Below are 24,538 nucleotides of genomic sequence, written 5' to 3' on the forward strand. Positions count from 1 at the left end.
AAATTATCTTCTCTATATTTATCAATTACAACATGCGAATAATACTATCATCGAAACAAGACCTCCAACAGAACTAATTAAGTTACAAACTCAAATCGTCGAGAAATGGTTGCGAGCGGTCAATTACTAAAACCCGCATGTGCCGTCCAGATCTTCCACAATCTAGATTCCCAAAATCCGTATTGATAATCAATAGAGAAATTTTGCGCAGGGTCTAATATTTAAGTTTCTTCCTCCTCCAAAAGGGACTATTGTACGCCTTTATAACTTGACATCATAATCAATTGCCTCCAAAATCTACAAAAATCCAAGTGGCCTTTAATAGTCACCCTCAATGATGGCGCGTGTTATCTGCCTAAAAGTTATCTCAACGAGGTGGTCAATCTCATTAATCATTAACAGAGTAATTCTCATAAATCAAGAATGGTATATTCATGCCAACGAAAGTAAAATCATTACGCCGGAACTGCGTTTTGGGGATGATAGATTTAATGTACCCAGTCACAAAGGTCTAATGCATGGTGTGTATCACTAATATTTAGTCACCTCAATAGTCCTTTGTCCCACACAGGGAACGTGGACACGTGCCCTTTTCTGTATCGGGTTGGTTTTGCCGCAAAATGGCCACCCATTATATACTACACGGGTCTTCCGAGCCTCTGTATGGTTCCCAAAGTCGTGTCAACCTGTTGGGTAGTCTATGAACATCATTTAAGGGGCATATTCGATAGCGAAGTCACCAGCTATAAGTGGACAGATAATCCTTAGCACACTACACCCAGGTCTACAAGGTTTCTTTGGACGAAGATCCATGGGGCCGATAAGATGCCTCCAGTGGGTCGAGTCTACTCCTCTGACTAAGTAGACCAGGGATCATGACAGCCGTGACGCGGAACCCGGAATTGATCGGGCTCGCTCTAATACCATTCCCCTACCACCAGTTTTAAGTACTTAATGGTGATAAAACCTAATTTTCAAATTTTCAAAATACAATTCAATAATTAAACCTAACAATTATTGTTATATACTGATAAGGTTATCACTTTTGCGCCCTTTTAAACCGACATACCCTTAAATACGAAAGTTTCTCTCATGTATAGGAGGCGGGTACATTAACATCTAGGGGCTTAGCCGCATATAGGAAACCAGAACTTCAGAATCAAAAAGTCCACCAGCAAATGATGGCGAAATCTTCTGGGTAGTGTCTTATCTAAAACTCAATCTGCCTTCTGAAAATTCCCCCGTAACCTAATCTAGTTAAAACTCTCTGCCGTCATCGTCACACAAACACTTAAAAGAAAAATTAACAGATGACGTAGAGAGGCCGGGATCAAACATAAAAATGGGAAATTTTCGGAGCCCACAACTAAGCCATGCTCTTTTGAATACCCCGAGTGCAATATCCCATTTAAACAATTAAAAAGAGGTAAAATGGCCTCATATGCCGGATTTTTAAAAATTTCAGAAATATAGCAATACATTACAAAGTTAAACAAACAATATATAATCGCATATGAAATGCCATATATCTTTACTGAATATCTTCTTTCTATCATCTTTTCTTCATCAATGTTCTGAGAACTTACTGTAATATGTGTAACTATGTACTTGGAGATACGCATAAGCATCTAAAGTTATTATTCACAGTATCCTAAAGCATACCCTCCTCTTAGAAAGATCGTCAGGTCCTCATCTGTATAACATATATTACATGCTATTTCTAAACCCCATGTCCATGCAACATCGAGCAGAACACAATTTTTTAAACTAAGAAACAAAAATAATAGTCATCATTATCATCATAACTAGTCTTATCCCAACTTTTGGGGTAAAATCCTTTTTCTCCATCCGTTTCTATTGAGCAAGGAAAACCATAAGAGTAAACACAAATTAAAACTTATCAACCAAACTATGATTCTCTAAGAAGATAATGCCACGCTGGTTTAAAGAAAATGATTTAATGTAGGTACTTATGTTCAATGCTAGCTATTTTTATATGTTCCATTAGAATAAGACTAAGGTGACTTGGTATTCCCGGAACATACTACCATCACTTCCACATATATTTCTAGACTTTTAAACTTTGCAGATTATTCAACCACATCATAATTACCTTATTTCAATTCATAAATTAATCATAAAATTGGTTCCTATAATAAGTAAATGATAAATATCATTCTTTTAAGTTAATGTTTCATATCACCCTATGAAGATAGAGTAGCAACACTTAGCCAAAAATATTTATCATATACTACTAATTTTGTTTTAGCCAAGTTAACTCTTTGGGAATACAAAATATTGAATTAATTACATCATAAAAAACAATTAAATATTATCCACCCAATAGCACTCTCCTTCCCTTTCACCTTGTTTGCCATTGCAGCCACCCGTCAACCAACAGTCAACCTTTCTACTCTACTGTAAGGTATAATGACCTAGCTGCTCCATCAATGGTATCTGCAACTACCCAAGGCCTACCAACTCATTCCTGATTGAGCTTCACTGTCGCCAAACCCCAGAAAATTTGTAGTCTGCGGTCAAGGCGTTTGCAAGAAGATCACCACCAACTGGAGTAGTGGAGGAGATCCTGAAGATAGAAGAAAAACCAAGAAGAATTTTCTCTGGTATGCTTGAATGATATTGAATGAAAGTTTGCTTGCATAATGAAGTCCCTGGAATCCTCTAACGGATATATTTTGGCTAATTCAAAATCTGATTGATCAAATTTGAGACATTTAGGGCTTACAACAGGTAACTATCTTGACTAAAAAACTTGTGGTAATTGATCCTTGTTTTTAGGGATTTGTGGGAATAAACACCATCAAATTTTCATCAAGTTAAACCTCTTATAACTACTAACCAAGTTACATTTGTGCACCCTTTTCTACCAAGCCTTTATGATGAGAACATCGGAGATCAATGGCTACGATCTTGAGTTATTTATTTATATGTTTTCTATACTAGTTTATTTTATATTGTTGTTTTTCCCTTTATACCCTTATGGGTGGTCATGTAGTATTGTAGCGCAAAGGGCATTTTAGTCATTTATTTCTTTTCTTTTCATGAGGCCTATTTATAGACTAGTTGTTGTGTATTTTGGGATGATGAATTATTGAATGAAAAGGAGTTTGTTCTTGCTTGATCTCTGATGTAGGCAAAGGGGGGGTCAAATCAAACCAAAAAAAATTTTGGTTTTTACTTCCCTTTAGCTTGCTAGCTCAATAAATTTTGAGCTGAAAGTTAGCTCATTATTAGCTAGGTTTTAGTTTATTTATTATCTTATTTATGTAGCTTTTTATTTATAGTTTTATCTTTTAAAATTTTGAGTTTGTCCCTTGGGATTCCAATAGGGCTTTTGGATTTCCTATGTTGGTTGTTTTCCGTGCTTGGCTCCTTGGCTTCCTCGGTTGGCTGCTGGGTGGCCATTCCCGTGCTTTGGTGCCTCGGTTCCATGCGGGCCTCTTGGGTTTCCGCGGCTGCCCCTTCGGGTCCCTGGCTGGGCTGTTTGGGGGATTTTCCGTGGCTTTGGTGCTTTGTTCCTAGTGTTGACTGTTGGCTTTTCATTTGCTTAGAATATGAAGAGTTTCGTGGTTGTTTGGTTTCTCCTCTCATGCCTATATATAGTGTTGTTTTGGGATGTTTTAAAAATGATATATGATAATTTTTTAAAAGAAATCCTTGTGATTTTCTTGGAAGAGCTTGCGAGCTTTGTCCACCTTCTTCTTCTATCTCTTGGGGAGACTTGCGAGTTCTTTTCACCCTTCTTCTCGGCTTCTAAACTCTTTCGTCTCTCAACAAGTATCCACTCCATTGTATCATTCGTCTCTTGGAAAGCAGGTTTAGGTTTTAATTTGTGTTTGTGTCGTTTGTAAGAGTTGTAAGGTGTCTTGCTTGAGTCGATTGAGTCAAAAGTTTGTACGTGTCTTTTTTTATATGAAATGTAAGAGTTTGTTCTTCTCTTTACTCAGTTCCTTAGTTGTATTTGTGTCTTTTTGGGGTGATCAAGAATTTCTTGGGGTCCCTCTCCCCCGAGAGATTTTTTTTTTTGCTCGCATCATTTTTTGGTATCAGAGCAAGTTAGGAAGTCCTAGTTTTTTTTTTAAGTTGGTTTGTCAAGTCAAGTCTTGTTGTATGAGTCTTGTGAGTCTAAGTTTTTTAGGTTGAGTCTTTATTTGAGTCCATTTTATTTGTTGAGTCTTTATTTTAAAAATGGAAAAAGACAAAAAGATCGAAGAAAGCAAGCCTTAAGAAATTAAAGACCCTTTTTCAATGGATAGATGGATTCCATCGGAATCATCAAATCCTCTGCTGTATGAACTGTACAAACTTCAATCGTTGATGCACTTGTGTACAGAAAGGTACGTGAAGAAGAAGCAACGTTTACAAGATCAATTTCTGAAAGAACGAGAAGAGATCCTGAAGAAATATGAAGAAAGGATTAAAGAACTGGATGCTCTGTCTTCACCTCCTCAGAAGAAAACAAAAGCTAACTCATCGGGAGATGAGTTCTCAAGAAGGGGAGTCTGATGTAGGCAAAGGGGGGTTCAAATCAAACCCAAAAAAATTTGGTTTTGACTTCCCTTGAGCTTGCTAGCTCAATAAATTTTGAGCTGAAAGTTAGCTCATTATGTGCCAGTTTTTAGTTCATTTATTGAACTAAAAGTTAGCTCATTATTAGCTAGGTTTTAGTTCATTTATTATCTTATTTATGTAGCTTTTTATTTATAGTTTTATCTCTTAAAATTCTGAGTTTGTCCCTTGGGATTCCAATGGGGCTTTTGGATTTCCTATGTTAGCTGTTTTCCGTGCTTGGCCCCTTGCTTCCTCGGTTGGTTGCTAGGTGGCCTTTCCCGTGCTTTGGTGCCTCAGTTCCGTGCGGGCCTCTTGGATTTCCGCAGCTGCCTCTTCGGGTCCCTAGCTGGGCTGCTTCCCATGACTGTTTGGGGGCTTTTCTGTGGCTTTGGTGCTTTGTTCCTAGTGTTGACTGTTGGCTTTTCATTTGCTTAGAATATGAAGAGTTTTGTGGCTGTTTGGTTTCTCCTCTCATGCCTATATATAGTGTTGTTTTGGGATGTTTTAAAAATGATATATGAGAATTTTTAAAAAGAAATCCTTGTGATTTTCTTGGAAGAGCTTACCACCTTCTTCTTCTATCTCTTGGGGATACTTGCGAGTTCTTTCCACCCTTCTTCTTGGCTTCTAACCTCTTTCGTCTCTCCGCAAGTATCCACTCCATTGTATCCTTCATCTCTTGGAAAGGAGGTTTAGGTTTTAATTTGTGTTTGTGTCTTTTGTAAGAGTTGTAAGGTGTCTTGCTTGAGTCGATTGAGTCAAAAGTTTGTAAGTGTCTTTTTTTATATGAAATATAAGAGTTTGTTCTTCTCTTTACTTAGTTCCTTAGTTGTATTCGTGTCTTTTTGGGTGATCAAGAATTTCTTGGGGTCCCTCTCCCCCGAGAGATAGAAGAAGAAGTGCTGTCTAGAAAACTACAGCAAATTTCCTGGCTGTCCCACAGTCCAAAACTTCCTGTTTTGCTGTCCAAAATTTCTGGAGAGTCCAAACTGTTGCCTAGGCACCCATAGCAGCTGTCCAATCATCCCTGGGTGCTGTCCAGAAGAATTCCAGCAGCAAAAACAGCAGTTTTGTTGCTCCAAAATCCTCCAGCTGCTGCCCCAATTCGCCGATCAAGATCCAGGGTGCTGTCCAGAGGAATTTCTGCCAAAGGAGGCGACTGTCCTGATCGGAAAGACCTTCTAGTTGCTGCCCCAAAGCCCCCAAATCCAGGATTCGGTGAACTCTTTCCCTCACTCTTTTATTTTCCTAGTTACTTTCAATTGTGGAATTAATTGATTCACTAAGATCGTGTTAGTCCTCCGCTAAAGCCTAGTAAATTATAGAGTTGTGTGAGGAATCCTTGTATAGCAACTATCCTCATTGTTAATTTAGGAATTTATTGTTGAAACCATTCATGTATGCAACGTTAAATTGACTTGATTGTTTTATGATCTTAACTCTTACACGTGTGATTCAACCTAAGCTTATTTTACCGCTCTTAGTGTTTTCTTTTGTCGTTAGAAAATTCATTGTGAAGGTATGATTATTGTGGCTTCTAACACTTAAGCGTGCAAACTCTTCGAGTAATTCAACTTTGCATGTTCGTTCTACATCACTTTACCTGCCTTCGAGGTGGTTTTTTGTGCTGTTTGGATTTCTTGTGGCATTGTGCACGTTATCCTACATATTTCCCACAATTCCATGTTAACAGTCTGAAATTCAAAAAAAAAAATTCTACATGCCTGAATAAAAAAATAGAAAACAGTGTGGGGATATTTTATGTTCTTCGTAAGCAGAAAGTATAGCATGATTTAACCATTATACAAACCAAAGAATAAAATAAGACGTTGTAACATAGGTTCAACACAGCCAATGACGAGCTTAGTACTTTAACATGAATGAACTATAATGTATACAAAAATTTAATTGTGAAAACAAGTGTGATTAGGTTTGTTAAAGACTTGCTTCATTTTTTACTGCAAATCCATCTAGAAAACTGCTGCAGGAGAAAAACCTGCTGGCTTATCTATCAAAATATCCAGTTCTGAAATGATCATAAATCCAATAAAAAGTTGGCACAACGGAAAGCTTTTAGAAATGAGTTACCTCTGCCAACTGAATTTAATTTCACAGCAAAAAGTCTCTGAGCATTGTCACGTATGGCAATATCAACCTAACATCGAAATGCTAAACAAAATGAGATCCAATAAGGACGCTGTTTACTTATTAGTTTGATTTGAGTACTCAGAAATAGTTTAGTTAGTCCAATAATCGAAATAGAAATAAAATTTTGCATGTAATAAAAGATCTAAAATAACAAGTATTCAAGAAATAGATAACTGAAAAATTAGCACAAAAATAAAGTAACAATAAATTTTATTTTTGCAGGGCCAGCAAATGTTTCAAAAAGTATGATCTCACTAATTTTTAAGATGGCAATGGCATTGAGATGAGCTACCTATAGATGTTAGGAGAGCAATGGAGGATATTGTAGTGATTTTAGTTAGCAAATACTTTCAATGAAATTATGAAGAATAATAAAAAGCTCAATCATTTTGGAACCAATAGTTAATAATAAATAAGATATTCAACGAATAAATAAAAAAATAAAAATTAAGATATTCAACGTTATGCTAACTATAGATTAATCAAAACTATGAATCATATAATAAAGCTATTGAAAAGAGTAATGGATAATAGGCTTAGAAAATTAGATAAATTTCAAAAATATCAATTTGGTTACATGCCAAGATCTACCACGCAAGAGTTTATTGTGTTAAGGACAGAAAAAAAAAAATTATAGAAAGTGCAGATTTTATTGATCTAGAGAATGCATGTGATCAAGTAAAACAAGAATTGATTTGGAGGGCATTAAGGCCAAAATTCTAGATCAAAGATAGTTAAAACTATCAAAAAAAAAATGCATGCCATAGCACTGACTAGTATTAGTAGTGGAGTGACCACAGGCTTTGTAACTACAAATGGATTAAACAAGGGTTAATTGAGTCCAATACTTTTATACTAGCCATGAAAATACTCACAAAGGATATTTAAATTGGGCACCTTGATGTTTATAGATGGCATATTTCTAATTAGTGAGACATGCACTCAAATAAGAGAAAAATTAGAAACAATGAAAAAGATATTTAGAGATAGATGGATGGGAATTAGTACAATAAAGACGAAGCACATGATATGCTCTTGGTGAGGCTTTAGGTCAAAATGAGATATCTCAATAGGAATGAATGAAAAATGAAGATTTATAAAGCCAATCTCAAAAATAGTTAAGGTAGGGCTAATGATGAAGATGATGAAAATGACAATGAGGCTTCTTCATAATGTTTTCTCTATGGGTTTTAATTAAACAAAATATAGTTATCACTTTAATACACTCACAAGTTATGAGCAAATTTCAAATGGCATTTACCAAACGTATTTGCACCATTATTTTTTTAATACACAGTTCCTTGAGAGTTCAAATTACATGAACAGATTTTTTTATGGGAGATTTAGGCTTTGTTTGAGGGAGTTTTTACTGCTTTTGTAGTATAAAAAACTGTTAATAAAAAAATAATGCGCATTTGGATGACAGTTTTTTCACAATTTTTTTAAAATTTGGCCTTTAAAAAGCTGATTTTGAAAAATATATTTGAAATTATTGTTGAGAAAAGACCTCTTAAAAGCAAAAACAGAAAAGTATAAATTGCCTCAAACAAAATCTTAGTTCTTATTTTAATAATACCAATACAACAACAACAAGCCTTTATCCCACTACGTCGGGTCGGCTATATGAATCATTTTTCTCCATTGTGTGTTGTTAAGAGTCACATTCTCATTTAAACCTAATAAAGAAAGGTCATTTCTAATATTTTATAACCAATACTTTTTAGGCCTACCTCTACCTTTCTTAACATAAGCCAAATATTTTATGAATACCAATGATCTATTAAAATTTAATCCTACCATAAGTATTGTTAAAATTGGCAAAGTTGAAGTTGCCATCATTGATATTATGAAGCCAGCATTAATTTTAATTATTTCACCTAGGCTAATCCATAAAATTTCCACATAAAAGATGCAAATGTTAATTGTATATTATTTTTGAAATAATTGATAAGAAAATTAAAATAGATAGCTATCAACACCTTTAAGAATTTTTTGGTACTTATTCAATAATTAGAATGATTTATTGAATTTCATGGCAAAGATTTGCCCCAAAATAAGTACACCTAGGGTGAAACAATTAGCTTGGCCTAAGAGCGATCTTGTAGGCTGAAATTTGCAAGTTTTCATCTTATAATTGTGAAATATAGTTCAAGGGATATTCATTTTTTTAAGAAAGACCATTCAAAGGGCAATAAATGTATGTAACTATACATGCAATGGAACTATCTTCATCTCATATGAAGAAATCCAATGTACATGCAATGGAACTATCTTCATCTCATATTAAGAAAACCAATGTCAACTGTCTCAAAGAGATCAATAAGAGGTGTAAACTCCCTTGAAGAAGTTGAAACCTAGATAGGTTCTTCCATTAGCTTGTATTTAATAGTAAAGCAATTAATCATCTAGCCATCTCTATGAAACTAATTCCATGCCAATAATCTCATTGTTCCTTAAATAGCCTCTCTATGAAACTAAGTCCATGACAATAATCTCATTGTTCCTTAAATAGCCTCTCGATTACTATCTTTCTTCTCCAATCCTCCGCACACAATCCCATAACCCTCTCAATGCATGGAGCTCCCACTAGTATAGGGTTTGCAGAAAGATTGATGCAACTAGCCTTATCCCTACACCCTATATCTACAAAGAGAATATTTTGATTACTCAAATCTAAAACATTCAAATTACAGTAGAAACAACTTAAAAATTGCTTCAAGCATGCCAACCTGTATAGCACTTCTCCTTTTCCAGGTGAGAGAGAGAGAGAGGAAGGAAGGAGAAAAAAACACTTCTTGGTCATCATTAGGCAAATGTAATTGTTTGACAGTAACTTAAGTTTTATCTGAAGTTCAATCAACACCAACTATTCTTAGTTCTTACAACCCTTGATAAAATCTTATAAAAAGTTTGTCCATGATTACAGCCTACAACAACAACAACAACAAGTCTCTCTCACTGGGATTGGCTACATGAATCATTTTTCTTCATTTTGTCCTATTAAGAGTCAAATTCTCATTTAATATAATACAAAATTGTTATTTTTTATACTTCTAACTAAGTCTTTTTAAGTCTATCTTTACATTTCTTAAGATAGGCCGTATCTAAAACATATACTATCTTAATAGGGTCCACATAAGGCCGATGTTTTATTTAACCAAACCATCTAAGGCGACTCTCTCTAATCTTATCGGCCACTGGAGTTACTCAAACCCTTTCACATATATACTTGTTTCGCATTATATCTTAAGTGTAAAGCAATTTATCCACCTGAGCATCCTTATCTCTGCAACATTTAAGTTTATGCTTCTCTTTGAATGGTCAACATTCTGCACCATAACGCATTGCAGGTCTAACTGGCAACCGCCATCTTATAAAATTTTCTCTTAAGTTTGTGGGATACTTTTCTATCACACAATTAGGCCCGATGTATTCCTCCACTTCAATTCAACTTGAATTCTCTCAATAATATCCTTATCTATTTCACAATCACTTTAAAAAATAAACCAAAGATATCTAAAACATGCACTCTTTTTAATGGTTATATGAGTTTAATATGACATTGTAGGAAATGTCTCACCGTCGCCATTGCCAATTATCTTGGACAAAATAAAACAACATTGAACAATTGATCATCATTAATCATATTGTTGCTACTATAATTTTTGTACCCAAGCATGACTATTGTCCATCAAGTCAAATCATTCATCATTTATCCTCCCTCAAAAGTTGCTAGCTTTGCTCCTAGCAATGATCCGCAAGAAAAATATCTCAAGTAGGGTCTAAAGAACGCATGGCAAAAATACTCCGCTTAAACTTTCAATTTAAAGTAACAAGATGTGCATTGCTACAAGCACAATAGTTTGTCATTAATCGAGCAATCAAAAGATACAAAAACCTCTCATTCGATCAATAAAAAATATTATGTCTTAGTTAAGTCTAATCTTGCACTTATAATGTAATTCATTCCATAAACAATGTGTGTATTGTATTATTAAAGCAATTAATCATCACTATCATTGATTTAAAATTTGTTTGTTAATTCTAAGTTGTACTATCATTTTTTTAAATACCTAGAGATGGATAAGTTTCCTGGCAAGTTGCTTCCAATGAGCATAAAGCATGGACAAGATGCATAAGCATTATATCATCTACGATGATGAATTTAGAAAAAGTACAAGCACTAGAAAGCATTTTTAAACAGAAAACATAAGGGGTGTGATGCGGACATCAAACCGTCCATGGCTATCCGAGGAGCTGAAGATCAACGGCTGTCATCGTCCCACGTTATCTTATATTTTATTTGTAATTTTTAAATTTTTATTATGAATTTTTTGTTTTTACCCTCACTTAAGAGGGTCGTCCTATGTGAGCCTTAGGGGCATATGTGTCTTGTTTTAGTTTCTTAGGCCTATATATAGAGGTCCTTTCTTGTGTAATGGGATGATGAATTGATAATAAAATTTTATTCTACTGGTTTGATCTCTCAGTGAGTTCATGAGAGGAGAAGGATCTCTTTGTGAGTTCCGAGATTCTCAAGATCTCTTTGTGAGTTCTTGAGGAAGTGGAAGGATCTCTTTGTGAGTTCCGAGATTCCCAAGATTTCTTTGTGAGTTCTTTAGGAAGTGGCGCTTGTAGATCTCTTTGTGAGTTCTATTGGAGGTGTTGCTCGAGGTGTGCAGCTCCGGATTTTCTTTTTCCTAAACCCAATTTATTTCTTCTCTACCTAACCAAACTCTCTTCCTCTTAAATCCCCTCCACCGGCCCCCATAAGTCCACCGCCGGCCTCCTTGGGACTGCCAAGCCACCGGCCTCCCTCTTGGGAATTTCAAATTTGAAATTCAAATTTGTTTCCAAGAGGCATTGAAGACTTTCCTTAAAATAGTTCCTTGATTTAAGGCTTTCATATTAATTGGATGTCAATTTGAATTTGAAATTCAAATTAATTCTAATTGATAGCCCCATTATTGAAAACTTTCCTTTCTTTCAAAATCTGAATTTTAATTCAGATTTTATTAAATCTTTGATTAGTAACGTGGGCCCACTCTACTTATGACAAATAATCTCCTCCCTCTCTCTATGTGGCCGGCCCCCTCATTGGGCATAATCTCTCTCCTATCTCATTAATAGCCCCCTCATTAAGCCTCCCTAATTACCTCCCACAATTCCCTCTCATCCAATTTAATTCTCCCCATTAAATTTGAATTTAAATTCAAATTCATCCCGCCAATTCCACTTAATCTGAAATTTAATTTCAGATTTTCATTCTCTCCCCAAATTGATTTGGGGTTTAATTAATCTTGCCACCTAGGCAAGTAAATGGCATTTACGTTTCACATCAGGGTGCTTATGGAAGAACATGGGCCAATTTAGTGGCCCTTCAAAATCAAGATTCACTTGCAAAGTTATGAAAAACACTATATATCTTTTACTCCCACCCAATGGAAGGTCAAAATTTTGTGCTTGAAACACTATGATTGAAGAAAATGGAGATGGATTGGAAATTTATAAACTCACTATGCAATTCATGGTCGACAAAAAACATGTAACAATCAATGACAAACTAAAATACAATCAATAATGGTTGCCCTAAGAAGGAAGTGAAGAAATCGGATCTACAAGAGTATATACAAGTTGTAGACAACACTTATGCTTTGGATCAAGAAGGTTAAGGATTATTTTGGGGAGGAATGAGCGATTCCCCTATTTTTTAAAAAAAAAAATCAACAATCTTCTCTTATGAGCATGTGACTTTATAAAACAAAATCATCATGCAATATGGTTTAGGTGGATTTCTTGGTATCCCACAACTTGTATATGTGATTGCCTAACAATCAAGAGAGAAGAAAATGAGGAGGTTATTTTCTTGGGTATCTTGTACAAACTCCTCATCTTCAATAAGATATGCACTATGATCAAGGCTTTTAAAACCGGACCGGACCGGCCGGTTCAACCGGTTGAACCGCGAACCGGCCGGCCGACCGGTTACGGTTCAAAGTAAAACCTGTTTTGCTCAGAACCGGTGTCGAACCGGCGGTTAAACCGGCGAACTGGTTCCGGTTACCTTTAACCGCTCTCTTCGCTAAAAAAAACGGAGGGTGATTTGCTCGCGAGATGCCAAGGCGGACGCGTATTCATCCCATCCGCTTTAATTGGCCAGGCAGAATGGCATCCCATCCGCATTTAATGGCCACAGTCATCTCCATGATGAAGTTGCCCTCGATTATGACGTTGGGGCATGAGTTTGTGACATTAAAGTAATTGAGTAGGTGTTGGGATAATGCTGTAGGTGTTGGGAGTTTCTACTAGAATGATACCGTAGGTGACTAGGTGTTGCTTTATAATTTTACCTGGAATGATGTCGTAGGTGTTGGGAGAGTCTCCTAGAGTTAGTATAATAATGTTAGATATGACAACATTTCTGCAAATCAAAGTAATTAATTTTAATTTTTGTAATATATTTATAAATAATTATATCATTATTATAATATTTAAATATAATAAATATTTATTACGTCATCCAGTTCGACCCCGGTTCGACCCCGGTCGAACCATCAAACCCCTAACCTCTTCTTCTTCCGGTTCATTGACCGGTCCGATTTTCAAAGCCTTGACAATGATCCTCAATGCCACTGTCAAAATGGCATTGTTAATGGCAGCACATCAGTATATTTAATGATCAATGGTAATAGATGCGGCAAAATATCAACAATGGTAATTTCACTGAAGACATTCAGCCATCAATATCTCATCAAAATCTAGCCTACGCTACATTTGATCTCATCATTGTTGTTGTAGAGAGCGATGCATAAAGTCAATGTTGAATGTCCTATTGAATCTGAAATTTGATGGGATAGTGAAGCATCAAGGTAAAGGATGAAATGATAGAGGGGTTTATTGGGTTGCACAATCACCATTGGGTTTGTAAGGATGGTAGTATCAATCTCTCTTTACAAATATACTCAATTTTGTCCGGTCTAATTCCTTTGAGCCCATAATCAATACATGAAGCAAACTTTCACTTCTAGATTATTATTAAACATGGTCAAACCAAAAATTAATAACAATCAAACAGATATTACAAACTTATTTTGATTCTTCAATTCTTCATGTTTTTGTAAAATTATTGGATTCAATATAATAATATTATAGATTGGTTGATTCCTCGTAGATTTGAAGAGAGAAAATTTGTCATGAATTATATTAGAAAAAATAAGAGAACTATAACTTAATTTCAACTTTTCAATGTATTAAAGATTATCATTTCATTTTTTGTATGATTTGATCTAACGTTATTCAAAGAATAGCAAATTATTCTTCTACTATATTCTTACATCTGGCATTAGATAAGATAAAACAAAATGATTGTTTGATTACATTCCCATGACATTTGAAAGGAGGAAAATTGTCATGTGGTTTATAAGGTTAAAAAAAATTAATTTATTACAAAAGTACAAAATATTAAATATTTGAAATTGATCATTCAATGGCTTTTTGGGTCCAATTCAAATAAGGTAGAATTCAATTATCACCTCAAGATCCTTCTAATATATCTGTCCAATTAGACCCACTTACGCTAGAAAGTTCTCTTATTATAATTTTCAAATTATAGTTTCCTTAGGGTACTTTCTTTTCTTCAAAAAAAAGGCCAAGCAGAAATCTATAAATCCTAAGCTTCTAGGAATTTTCTATCCTGTTGATGTTATCTTATTTGGCATTCCTTAAAGCCTTTTTTATTCATTGATGCCGCTTGCCTTAAAAAGACTGATCCGAGCGGTTTAACCAATTTGAATGTTTGAAACAAAATAATTGTGTTAATTCTGGATAGAATTTATTATGTGTCATCAATGTCATCAACATGTTGATCCATGATTTAATATTCAACAAGTTCTTACATAAATATCAAGATCAACATACAACAACAACAACATCAAGCCTTTGTCCCACTACGTGGGGTCGGCTACATGAATCCTTTTTCGCCATTGTGTCCGGATAAAAGTCAAATTCTCATTTAAATCTAGGGAACAAAGAAATATCACTTCTAATATTTTCTAACCAAGTCTTTTTAGGTCTACCTCTACCTTTCATAATAAGTCAAATCTAATACCTCAACTTTCCTAAACGGGTCATCGGAAGGCCTCTGTTTTGATCGCCCAAAGTCACAATCCCCTCACTAGGTCTATTGCTACTAAAATTACACTCCATATATTCAGTTTTAGATCTACTCAAGCGAAACTCTTTAGACTCTAAGGTTGACCTCTATAATTCAAGTTTACTTCAACTCCCTCTCTAGTCTTATCAACAAGAAGAATATCATCAGCAAAAAGCATACACCAAGGTCCATCCTCTTGCAAATGTCTAGTGAGAACATCCATGACATCAAGATCAACATGAAACATAAAAAACGCAAACACGCAGTGCTTTATCGTTCTATAATGCATGATGATGACATAATTTGTTTCAGTTTGTTTTCCTAATCCCATTCATATCCTTCCATACTTGGTCATGTCTCGTTTCCAATCTAAACAACCTTGCACCAATATAATTCCAGGTCAAATTCCGTTGGATCCGATCTGATCTTAACAGCTATATGAGTATAAACCAGCCTCCATAATTCAGTATGTCATTTTCCGAAGTCTCATATATGTCATTCAAGTGGGCAAAAAAATGCTAGATGAGATACTTTCTTCCTGTAGTTATAGATTTTCCATTAGATAACCAATAGCAGACAGATACCTGAGCATCAGTGACTTTGAATATACGCTTCCAAGGTAGAAGAAATTTTGATGCTTCACCAAAGACAAGAGTGGAAACATAAACAAGCTTCTGAAATGCCTGCACGTAGATCACAGCACTAATAACTAACGAATGACAATGCATCTCAATCTTCTGAAAAGACTGTCATGCCAGTTGAAGAAGGTGTGAGAGAAACCCACACGACGCTGCTCTGCATTGGCTTCGCGGTCTCCTGTTTCCAAACGTTGCCGAAAAATATGCCTTCCAATCTACGGAACCAACCAAAAAAAAAAAGCTCACAGCAAGGAGAAACGACAAAAAAAAATATTTCATCTACGAAATATCTATTACACCTCCATGTGAACAGAAGCAGCATCAGGATCATCAATTCCAAGAGCATTTTTGAATTTTATGATAGCCTCGACCTCATTGCCCTTTAGATTTTCAGCTCCAGGTGGGATAACAGAAGATACAAACCTGGACAAAAAATCCAGTGAATTAAATTCTGTATAACAAGAAAAAACCTAAGATTCTTATATTTTCACAACATAGAAATTTGATGACCAAACAAATTCAAGCAAACATTAGAAAATCAATACAAGAGAATGAGCACCAAATGATATTTCTAGACAGCTTACCGGCTATTGGTTTGATTAACAAATAAATCACGGATTAGTAAGATATTCATAAAGAAACTACTGGCCAAGATTAGCAAGGCATTTACCTATTCAATACTCCATATAGGTAATTTCATTTAAGATTCAATTATTCAGTCCTGGTATTGTAGATATATACAGCTATAAGGAAATCGGCAGCATATTCCATGAAATGTATGAGGAAATTGTCCATTTCATTCAACATACCTACTATACAAATCACGCAATTCTTCTCTGAAGGCCTCATCTTGTCTACTAACGCCGTATCTGCAAACTCATAAACCAAAAAGTCTTCTCTGAAGGTCTCATCTTTACCATCAAGCTAAGCAAAATGAAAGAAGCTTGCAGTAATTGAAATGTGAGAGCTATAGAGTATCAACATTTGTGTATCAAACTACAAGAAGAAACAATTCAATTCAAATCCTTTCCAAGAACATAATAAAAGCAAGAAAATAAAAAAGGCAATCTTTTAAACGATCTCTCCTTGCATGCAAACAACATAACAAACAAACAAACAGAAACTCAATTTACTAAAATCTTGAACAGTTGCTTTAAAGACCTTAGACCACCCTTCTATCAAAGGCAAAAACTAACTAAAGCAAACAAAAAAATGTTCCATATGCTGAAAACCGCATGAGAATGAAGAATAGCTGCCATCATATAAGAAATAATAATTGAATCCTTAATATACCAATAATAGTTCTTACTTATTAATTTAAAAGTTTTCATTAGAATTATCCGTCTATTAGGATATTTTGCCCAACTTAAAACTATTGTGATCAGTGACAGAGCTAGAATTTGAAAAGAGATGGGACTAGAGGGTTTATCGTAAATTTATGACAGCAAAACTTCCGTATCATATATGACCACTAGTTAGTTTAGGCACAAATTTTTGGTATTATAAATAGCATTTTGGGTTTGTCATAGACCTAGAGTCATCGAATGCCATCATCTGACACTTTGTGGTTCAACTATAGAGTCAAGATACAGCCCTTATACAATATGGAATTAAAGCTAATGGTATAGCCGGCTTCACTTAGCTGATGAAGTTTGTGACTTCAATGGGTTAAGCATCTTCTATCACGGACAAAGGGTAACTTGATGTAGGAACATTATAGTTATAATTAGCTTAAGGACTAGCATACCTTTTTATTATATATTTTATTTTAGTTTCTAAAATCTTCTATTGCAAGGTTACATATAGTTGTTGTAAGGGAGAATGAGAGATGATGAATATTATATAATTTGATGCTTTGAGCTTAATTTGTTTCCCAAATTTGGATGTTTCATCTAGCAGGTTCAATTCTTCCACTGATCTACTACATCAGTTAATATCAGAGCCTAGGCTGTCGACGACGATCGAAGCCAAAAAAAATATGATGTGATACCAATTGGAATTGCAGTAGAGATTATAAAGAAATTGACTTAACCTTTGCAATATAAACTAATGTTTCACAAGATTAGATGCTTAGACTTAATGCCATCAATAATGTAAAGGCAATCAATAACAAGATAGAATAACAATCACTTGAGAATGATCTCAATCATAAAGATAAACTTAAATATTGTAAACAAGAGATCCCACACTTACAAATATAAAAGTCACATTGAGTTTCCCTCACTCAAGCTCGTCTAATAGGGTTAGCGGAAAAGAATATTAACAAACCAAGCGATGCCACCAATGTTGAGAAGACACCTATGGTAGTAGCCCAACGAAAGTTTGCCAAAGAGGGAAAAGACGTGGGTGGGTACCAAATGTTCCGCCGACTTCCGGATGGTAGATGCTCTTCAATTGATGACGCCAACGTGAAATAAGGTGTGATTGATGTAATCTTCTACGGAGTTATCCACTTATGGATTGAGGTTGAAGAAGGTGGATTGATGAATATTGACTAAACTTTGATTGTCGTAGAGGAATCCACAATCCTAATCCGGATCGGCCATGTACTAGTCAAGGGGTTGTTGATGGAGGGAGGCCTTCCTCTTTCTTAGAGTGTAGTTCATGAGGCAAAAAGGTTTCCAATAGGTGGGAATGAAGAAGGGGCAGCTAAGGGAAGAGGGTCTTGCTTTTGGTGGAGTTAGGGTTTGGGTTTGGAGAGGGAAAGTAATACAAAATCTAAAATTAGTTTTAGATTTTAGTAAAACGGGAAAATGGAAGTAAGAATTTGAAATTTAAAAATCATATTCAAGTGGAGGGAGATTAAATAGGAGAGAGGAGGGAGATTAATTAGGAGAGAGGAGGGAGATCCCATGGAGGGGCCGGCGGCATGCATGTTGGGAGGGATTTGAATCTTCAATTTGAAATTCAAATTAATTCCAATAAGGGTGGCTTGATTGGGCGGCAGCCAATGGGGGTTTAATGGGGATTTAATGAGGGTCTAGGTGGCAAAAAATGGAGAGAGAAAGGGCTAGAGAGGGGACCAGCCACATGAGGGGAGATTTGAGGTGTTTGCATTTAATATGTGGGCCCGAAAAGGATTTAATTGAGGATTGTCATTAAATCTGAAATTGATTTCAGATTTTGATAGGTTAAGGAGGTTTCCTAATATACGTTATTAATAGGGTAAGTTTTAGAATTCAAATTTGAATTTGAATCTAAATGAAGCAACTTTCCAAATTAATGAGGAAGCAATTAAGGAAAGTAATTATGGACGATTTTGAAATTTGAAATTCAAAATCCTTGGGTGGTGGGTTAATGGCCGGCGGCTTGTAGGGCTTGGGGAGGCCGGTGGTGAGGGGTTGGGTGGGGTTGGTGGTGGACAGTGAGGGGAGGCCGGCGGCACAAGGGTGAGGTGTTGGGTGGTGTTCGATTTTTGGGAGGAGGGAAGGGGATGGGGGGTTTGGAAGGACGGCGGGTAGGGGTTAGGAGGGAAGATGAAAGTAGAATGAAATTAGAAAAGAAAAGAATGGAGCCACGAACCTTGTAATCCACCGAAGGTTGACGGGTATTGCTCTCACCCACCTAAGGTATCTCCTCTCATGAGCTCACTTAGAGATCAAGCAAAGAAAACAAAATTTCATTCAATATTCATTATCCTCTCATACAAGATGAGGACATTATATATAGGCCTCCAAGCAATTAGAAAAGAAAGACAATAATGCCCTCGGGCCTACAACTCAAACACAAACAAATAAAGGGTACAATCGTCATAACTAATAAAAGAAACACAAATACAAAATAAAAATAAAGTCTTCTGATCAAGGTCGTCGCTCTGCGCTGCTTCCGATGATAGATATTCCGGAATCTCCTACTGATGTCTATGTCCTCATCAAAATAGGCCATAGATGAAGATTGACGCCAAATAAAATGGGCGGTCTATCGCGATCAATGCCAAAAAAGAAGGGGTATAAATTTATGCTTCCGCTCATGCTCCCAAACCGCTCCCGCTCCCAAACCGCTCTCGCGATGTAGAACTCGTCGATCGACCCTTTGATCTGCAATGCAGAACAAACAAGATTTTTTTTTTCCGACTGAGAGAGACAAACACGACGATTGCAATCTAGAACCCGACGAAGCAGCCGCCACTACTTTTGTCAAAACGCACAATTTTGAGTTTGCCTCCGCTTTCTCTTGCGAACAAACTCGCGATCCGCCCACCACTACTCGCCCAAACCTTGTGCCCTTCTGCCTCATGCACAAATTCGACAAGAGCTCCGCTTCCGTTTCACACAACCTCCGCGCCTTCACTCCTGTCTTTCGCTCGCATCCCGCTCCCGCATCTCCAGCCACTAGGTCCGCTTAGGGCTGCAAGCGAACCAAACGTTCGACGAACTACTCGTTGTTCGATTCGATTAAAGCTCGTTCGTGATCGTTTAATTAACTAACAAACAAACTTGAACAATATTTTAAATACTCGATTCTTAAATAAACAAGCTTGAACACTAATGTGTTCAGCTCGTTTATGTTCGCGAACAACATCAGTTGATGTTCATGAACAAGCTCGATAAAAAGCTCGATTCGAGTTCGATTAAATATAAAAACTTTAATTATACCATAATATAATATAATTATTTTTTATTAATAAATTTTAAAGTAATAAAATATTATAACATATGTTCATAGAAATTAATCATATTTTCATTTTAAATATACAACTGCTTTTATTTTAGAAATTTCATTTCATGAACAAGAAATATTTCATATTTGTCCATGTTTGTTAGATTGTTTGTTTAGAATGTTCATGAACAAATTTAATATTTGCTTGTTCAATATATTGTTTGCGAGATATGTTCATGAACATAGCTCGTTTAAAGCTCGATAAGCACTAAACAAACGAACATGAACCAAACATGAACCAAACACGAACACCCTTAAATTAAACGAACCAAACATGAACACAAATAATAAAGCTAGAATCAAACACGAACCAAACATGAACAAGCTAATGTTAAACAAACACAAACATGAACACTCACATACTCGGCTCGTTTGCAGCCCTAGGTCCGCTCTGACTCATTCTGCCTCTAGATTATGTACCATCCGTGCGACCCCACCTCCAAATTACCATCAAAACAACGCATGAGACCTTGTCCGCATGCGATGCATCTCATCTCTTTGAGAATGTTAACTTGAAGAACCCCCATCTGTAGATTTCCATTATTTACAGTTTGTTCAAATGCAGCCGATCACTTGAAGAATTCGATGTGCTCCGTTAAATTACTGCTTTATGCGTTTGAGATACTCAAATGCTCTCCAAAACATACTTGTCCTTAGCCCTTTTTGAGTGCAGACACTGGGCACCGGGGAGAGCAGGGGAGGATCTTGTTCATTTTGTGATATTAGAGAAGCACAACTAGCTCTCCATCATAATTTATGATGGGTTTAACGGTCCAGTTACAACAGACTACATAACTTATAGCCACAACTTGCAATGCCAACCAATTCCCCAAGTAAGGAAACCTAGCAATCTATGTGCGTTCTTAAACTCCCAAATCACACAAAGAGGAAAAGAATGAGATCTTGATGAAGCTTGCTCTATCTTTGATAACATGCCCTTCCGTGATGTCATTCATTTCCTGGACTACTATACTAATGCCTTATGCTGACATTAGCGATATCTCCAAAGCACATGAAGTGTTTGAACAAATGCCAAAGAGAAATGCTGCTTCATGAAACGCCATGATCTCAGCATATGCAAGGGATCCAAAGTTACTCACAGTCTTATGAGCTATTCTTTGTAATGCCTAACAAGAATAGCATAACCTATGCTACAATGATCACTGGTTTTTCCAGGAGATGAATGCTTTTGCAAACTGAAGAAGTATATGAGATGATGCCACCACGTTTGCGGGATCCAAATGGTTTGAATGCTTTGATTAGTGGGTATTTGAGAGTTGGTGAAATCGAAAAGGCAGTTCAAGTTTTCAAAGGCATGGTTTTCAGGGATGTTTTTACTTGCAGCTCGATGGCCTATGCATTTTTTTATTCAATGCAAGAGAAGAATGTTATTTCTTGGACTTCCATAGTGATGAGTTTCTCAAAAAGAGGATGGACAGAGGAATCGATCAGTTTATTTGAATTGATGCCTCAAAAAGATGATGTTAGTTGGACTGTCGTAATTCCACGCCTTATACATAATGGAAAGCAGGAAAGTGCATGTCAGTGGTTTAGTAAATTGTTGAAGAAAGAATTCGAGAGGCAACAGGTGAAGTCTTTTTAATAAAGCATCACCGTAGAGAATCATACAAAAAAACACCATCCTCCACTAATGAACAATGAAATGTGGCATTTAGAAAATATAGGGAAGATGGTGCTTTTGTTGAAAGACGCAGAATCTTTGATCCAGGGATCTGGTTATGATTTTTATACCTACCTACCTCTTGATAACGCGCTTATTATCTCGACGGAGTCGAGCTCTTCTAACGCAAGGGGGAGTATGATGTAAGAACATCCTAGTTATAATTAACATAAGGACTTGCATACCTTTTTATTACATGTTTTCTTTTAGTTTCTAGAACCTTCTATTACAAGGTTGCATATAATTGTCGTAAGGGAGAATGAGAGATGATGAATATTATATGATTTGAAGCTTTGAGCTTAGTTTGTTTCTCAAATTTGGGTGTTTCATCTAGCAGGTTTAATTCTTCCACCGATCAACTACATCATAACTCAACCACAAGCTCTACATAGTTGGACGAGCTGTTTGTGTATGACACTTTATGGTATTGAAAAACTTTCATTTATGAAGGAATAATGGCTGATGTGAAAAACTCTGATGTGATTGGGAAAATATTGAGATGCATGTGACTGTGAAGAACAATCCCACTTTACACGTGAAAGAAGAATTAGATTTTTAATATGCTAATAGTGGTTCTTACCCATTGCCTAAAGCTTTGGGGTTGTTAGCTTAACTTGGGCCCCAATGACACGCCCTCCTAACAACATAAAACAAGAACTTTTTTTAACCTTTAATATGTAGAATTGAAAAGAGAAACCAATACATCTCCCACTAACTTTTCAACAATGGCTTCAACATTCTCCTTCTTCAGCTCCGTAGGATCATCATAACCAGTCACAAGATTATGCAGATTCAACGCAGCAACCTCCGGAACACCCGAATTAATACTATATACGGCAGCCCCAGCAGCAACGCCGAGCACAGCAGCTCCTCCGATCCCCGTAGCCTGGCTGCCCCCAAAGCGAAACCCTAATCCAAACCCCGCAGCCAGAGCTGCCCCGGTAAACACAACGTAACTCGCAAGCCTTGCCCGCGGCGGCAAAGTATCCACAATCTTCTGCGGCGCCGTAAGATCCTTCGGCAAGCCGAACACTGAGGGCTTGCCGAAGCTAACTGTCTCCTCAACCTCTGCGGCGGCAGACAGTCGGAAACGGCAGCGGAGGGAAGTGCGAGGGGCTTTGAGAGATTGGACGCGGATGGGGGTATGTTTAAAGGGGGAGAAGATGAGGTGGCGAGAAGGAGAAGATGAGGTGGGAAGTACAAGAGAGAAATCCATGATAGTGGAAAGCCGCCTCCTTGCTCCGGATGCTTTCTCTTGATCTCCGAAGGAGTTCGCGGCGAGGCGAAGGGGATAAGCTAGCGAGGAAAATATAAGGGCTTTGCAGAGAAGAGACCGTCCATCCTCTCTTTTTTTTTTTTTTTTTTTTTCTAAAGTATATATGAGTTCCAACGACTCCATCTATTTGTTAATTACCCATCTATGTGCTAATTACCAATTTGTAGGGTTGTATAAATAAAATAGTGATAGTAGGAATATCTGAGGGCTGTTTGGATATTAATTATTTCTATGTCATGTCATTGTTTTGTTGTGTATCGTGACTCGATATTGCTGATATGGTTGCACCTTATTCAACTCCAGACGTAGAGTTGCGTCCGGACTCCGCACAGAATAATTTCTCATGTTTGGAAGTTGTAGTATTTGAAAAAAAAATGTCTTCAGTTTTGTTGGTATTTGATTGGAATAAATCAATTTTAAACAAATTTATTGTTTTTTATTGTTATTATAAAAAAAAATTTGTCGGTGTGCCCTCCCTCCAGTTTAATAATATTGTTCAAAATATTATCAAATTTATTGAAGTTCATTGTTGGAGTCGTCAGTGCTATCCATAGAATTCGTCAACTCATTTATCAAGATTTTTTTTTAACAAAGTCAATAAAAGGCATTTATTAAACTAAAGAAAAGAATACAAAGGCTTCCCTAAGGAGGTTTAGAAGCATCCTCCTTAAGGATATTCACAAAATCAGCTAAAGAACTAAAATCTTGCTCTTCTCCCAACAAAAAAGAGGAGGACAAAGCAAGTTTAGCACAAAAGTCAGCAGCCCTATTAAATCTTCTATGCATGAAATTGAAGATTACATGATTAAAATCTTTAACAAAAGAAAGATCAAACTCCAAAGAATTACATTTCCACTTACCGAGTTGGACGTTCTTGTAAAGCCACTCCATGTTTGATTTATTGTCCCCTTCAATGATGATGCATGTAGCTCCCAAAATCTCCGCATCAAGCACCTTCTTTAAAAGATCTATAACTTGTAGCTCAATGTAAGCTACATCCCAATGTCTAATTTGATTACCAGCAGCCACCAAAACCTTGCCATTGGAATATCTAACAATAATTCCCACACCTGCCGAATACGGTTTCTTAAATGCTCCATCCATGTTGACTTCCAACCAATTCGAAGGGGGAGGATACCAACTACAACCATTCGGGTAGACCCCGAATAGTGTCCCATTGCTTCTTAAGGGTTGAAAGATTCACCACTGTGAGGTTTCCAATAATATTAGCTGCAACCATCAAACGTGTAGCCCATTTTTTTACCATGCTTCTTCTCGTTTCTATTTAACCAAATGAAATGGATAGATTTTAAGAAAAGCAAGTCATTTTGAGAGAATTCAATCACACACTGCTCTGTTTTCTGCTGATCGGGACAACCAACCTTACCCCGAACCAAGCAATTTGGTAGAGG

The 24,538-nt window shown here is 36.4% G+C and overlaps 1 protein-coding gene across 1 annotated transcript; it reads right to left on the reverse strand.

Moving 5' to 3' along the window:
- Window positions 1-6,580: 6,580 nt before the first annotated feature.
- On the reverse strand, window positions 6,581-23,214 carry LOC110098865 (protein TIC110, chloroplastic-like). Its single transcript, XM_020825808.2, has 6 exons — window positions 22,567-23,214; window positions 16,320-16,379; window positions 15,810-15,933; window positions 15,657-15,725; window positions 15,457-15,555; window positions 6,581-6,727 (listed from the first exon to the last, which is right to left on the reverse strand). The coding sequence occupies exons 1-6, from the start codon at window positions 23,064-23,066 to the stop codon at window positions 6,608-6,610; spliced, it is 972 nt and encodes a 323-aa protein (XP_020681467.1). The 5' UTR covers window positions 23,067-23,214; the 3' UTR covers window positions 6,581-6,607.
- Window positions 23,215-24,538: the final 1,324 nt, after the last annotated feature.

The sequence above is a fragment of the Dendrobium catenatum genome, unplaced genomic scaffold (assembly GCF_001605985.2).
Source record: "Dendrobium catenatum unplaced genomic scaffold, ASM160598v2 fragScaff_scaffold_1523, whole genome shotgun sequence".
NCBI classification, from domain to species: domain Eukaryota; kingdom Viridiplantae; phylum Streptophyta; class Magnoliopsida; order Asparagales; family Orchidaceae; genus Dendrobium; species Dendrobium catenatum.

Excerpts from the sequence above, each read along its gene's own strand:
- LOC110098865 (XM_020825808.2), bottom strand. The coding sequence starts at position 23,066 with ATGGATTTCTCTCTTGTACTTCCCACCTCATCTTCTCCTTCTCGCCAC. Across the intron at positions 16,380-22,566 it reads GTTGAAGCCATTGTTGAAAA|ATACGGCGTTAGTAGACAAG; the intron begins GTTAGTGGGAGA and ends ATGAGTTTGCAG. Across the intron at positions 15,556-15,656 it reads CCAATGCAGAGCAGCGTCGT|GCATTTCAGAAGCTTGTTTA; the intron begins GTGGGTTTCTCT and ends ATCTACGTGCAG.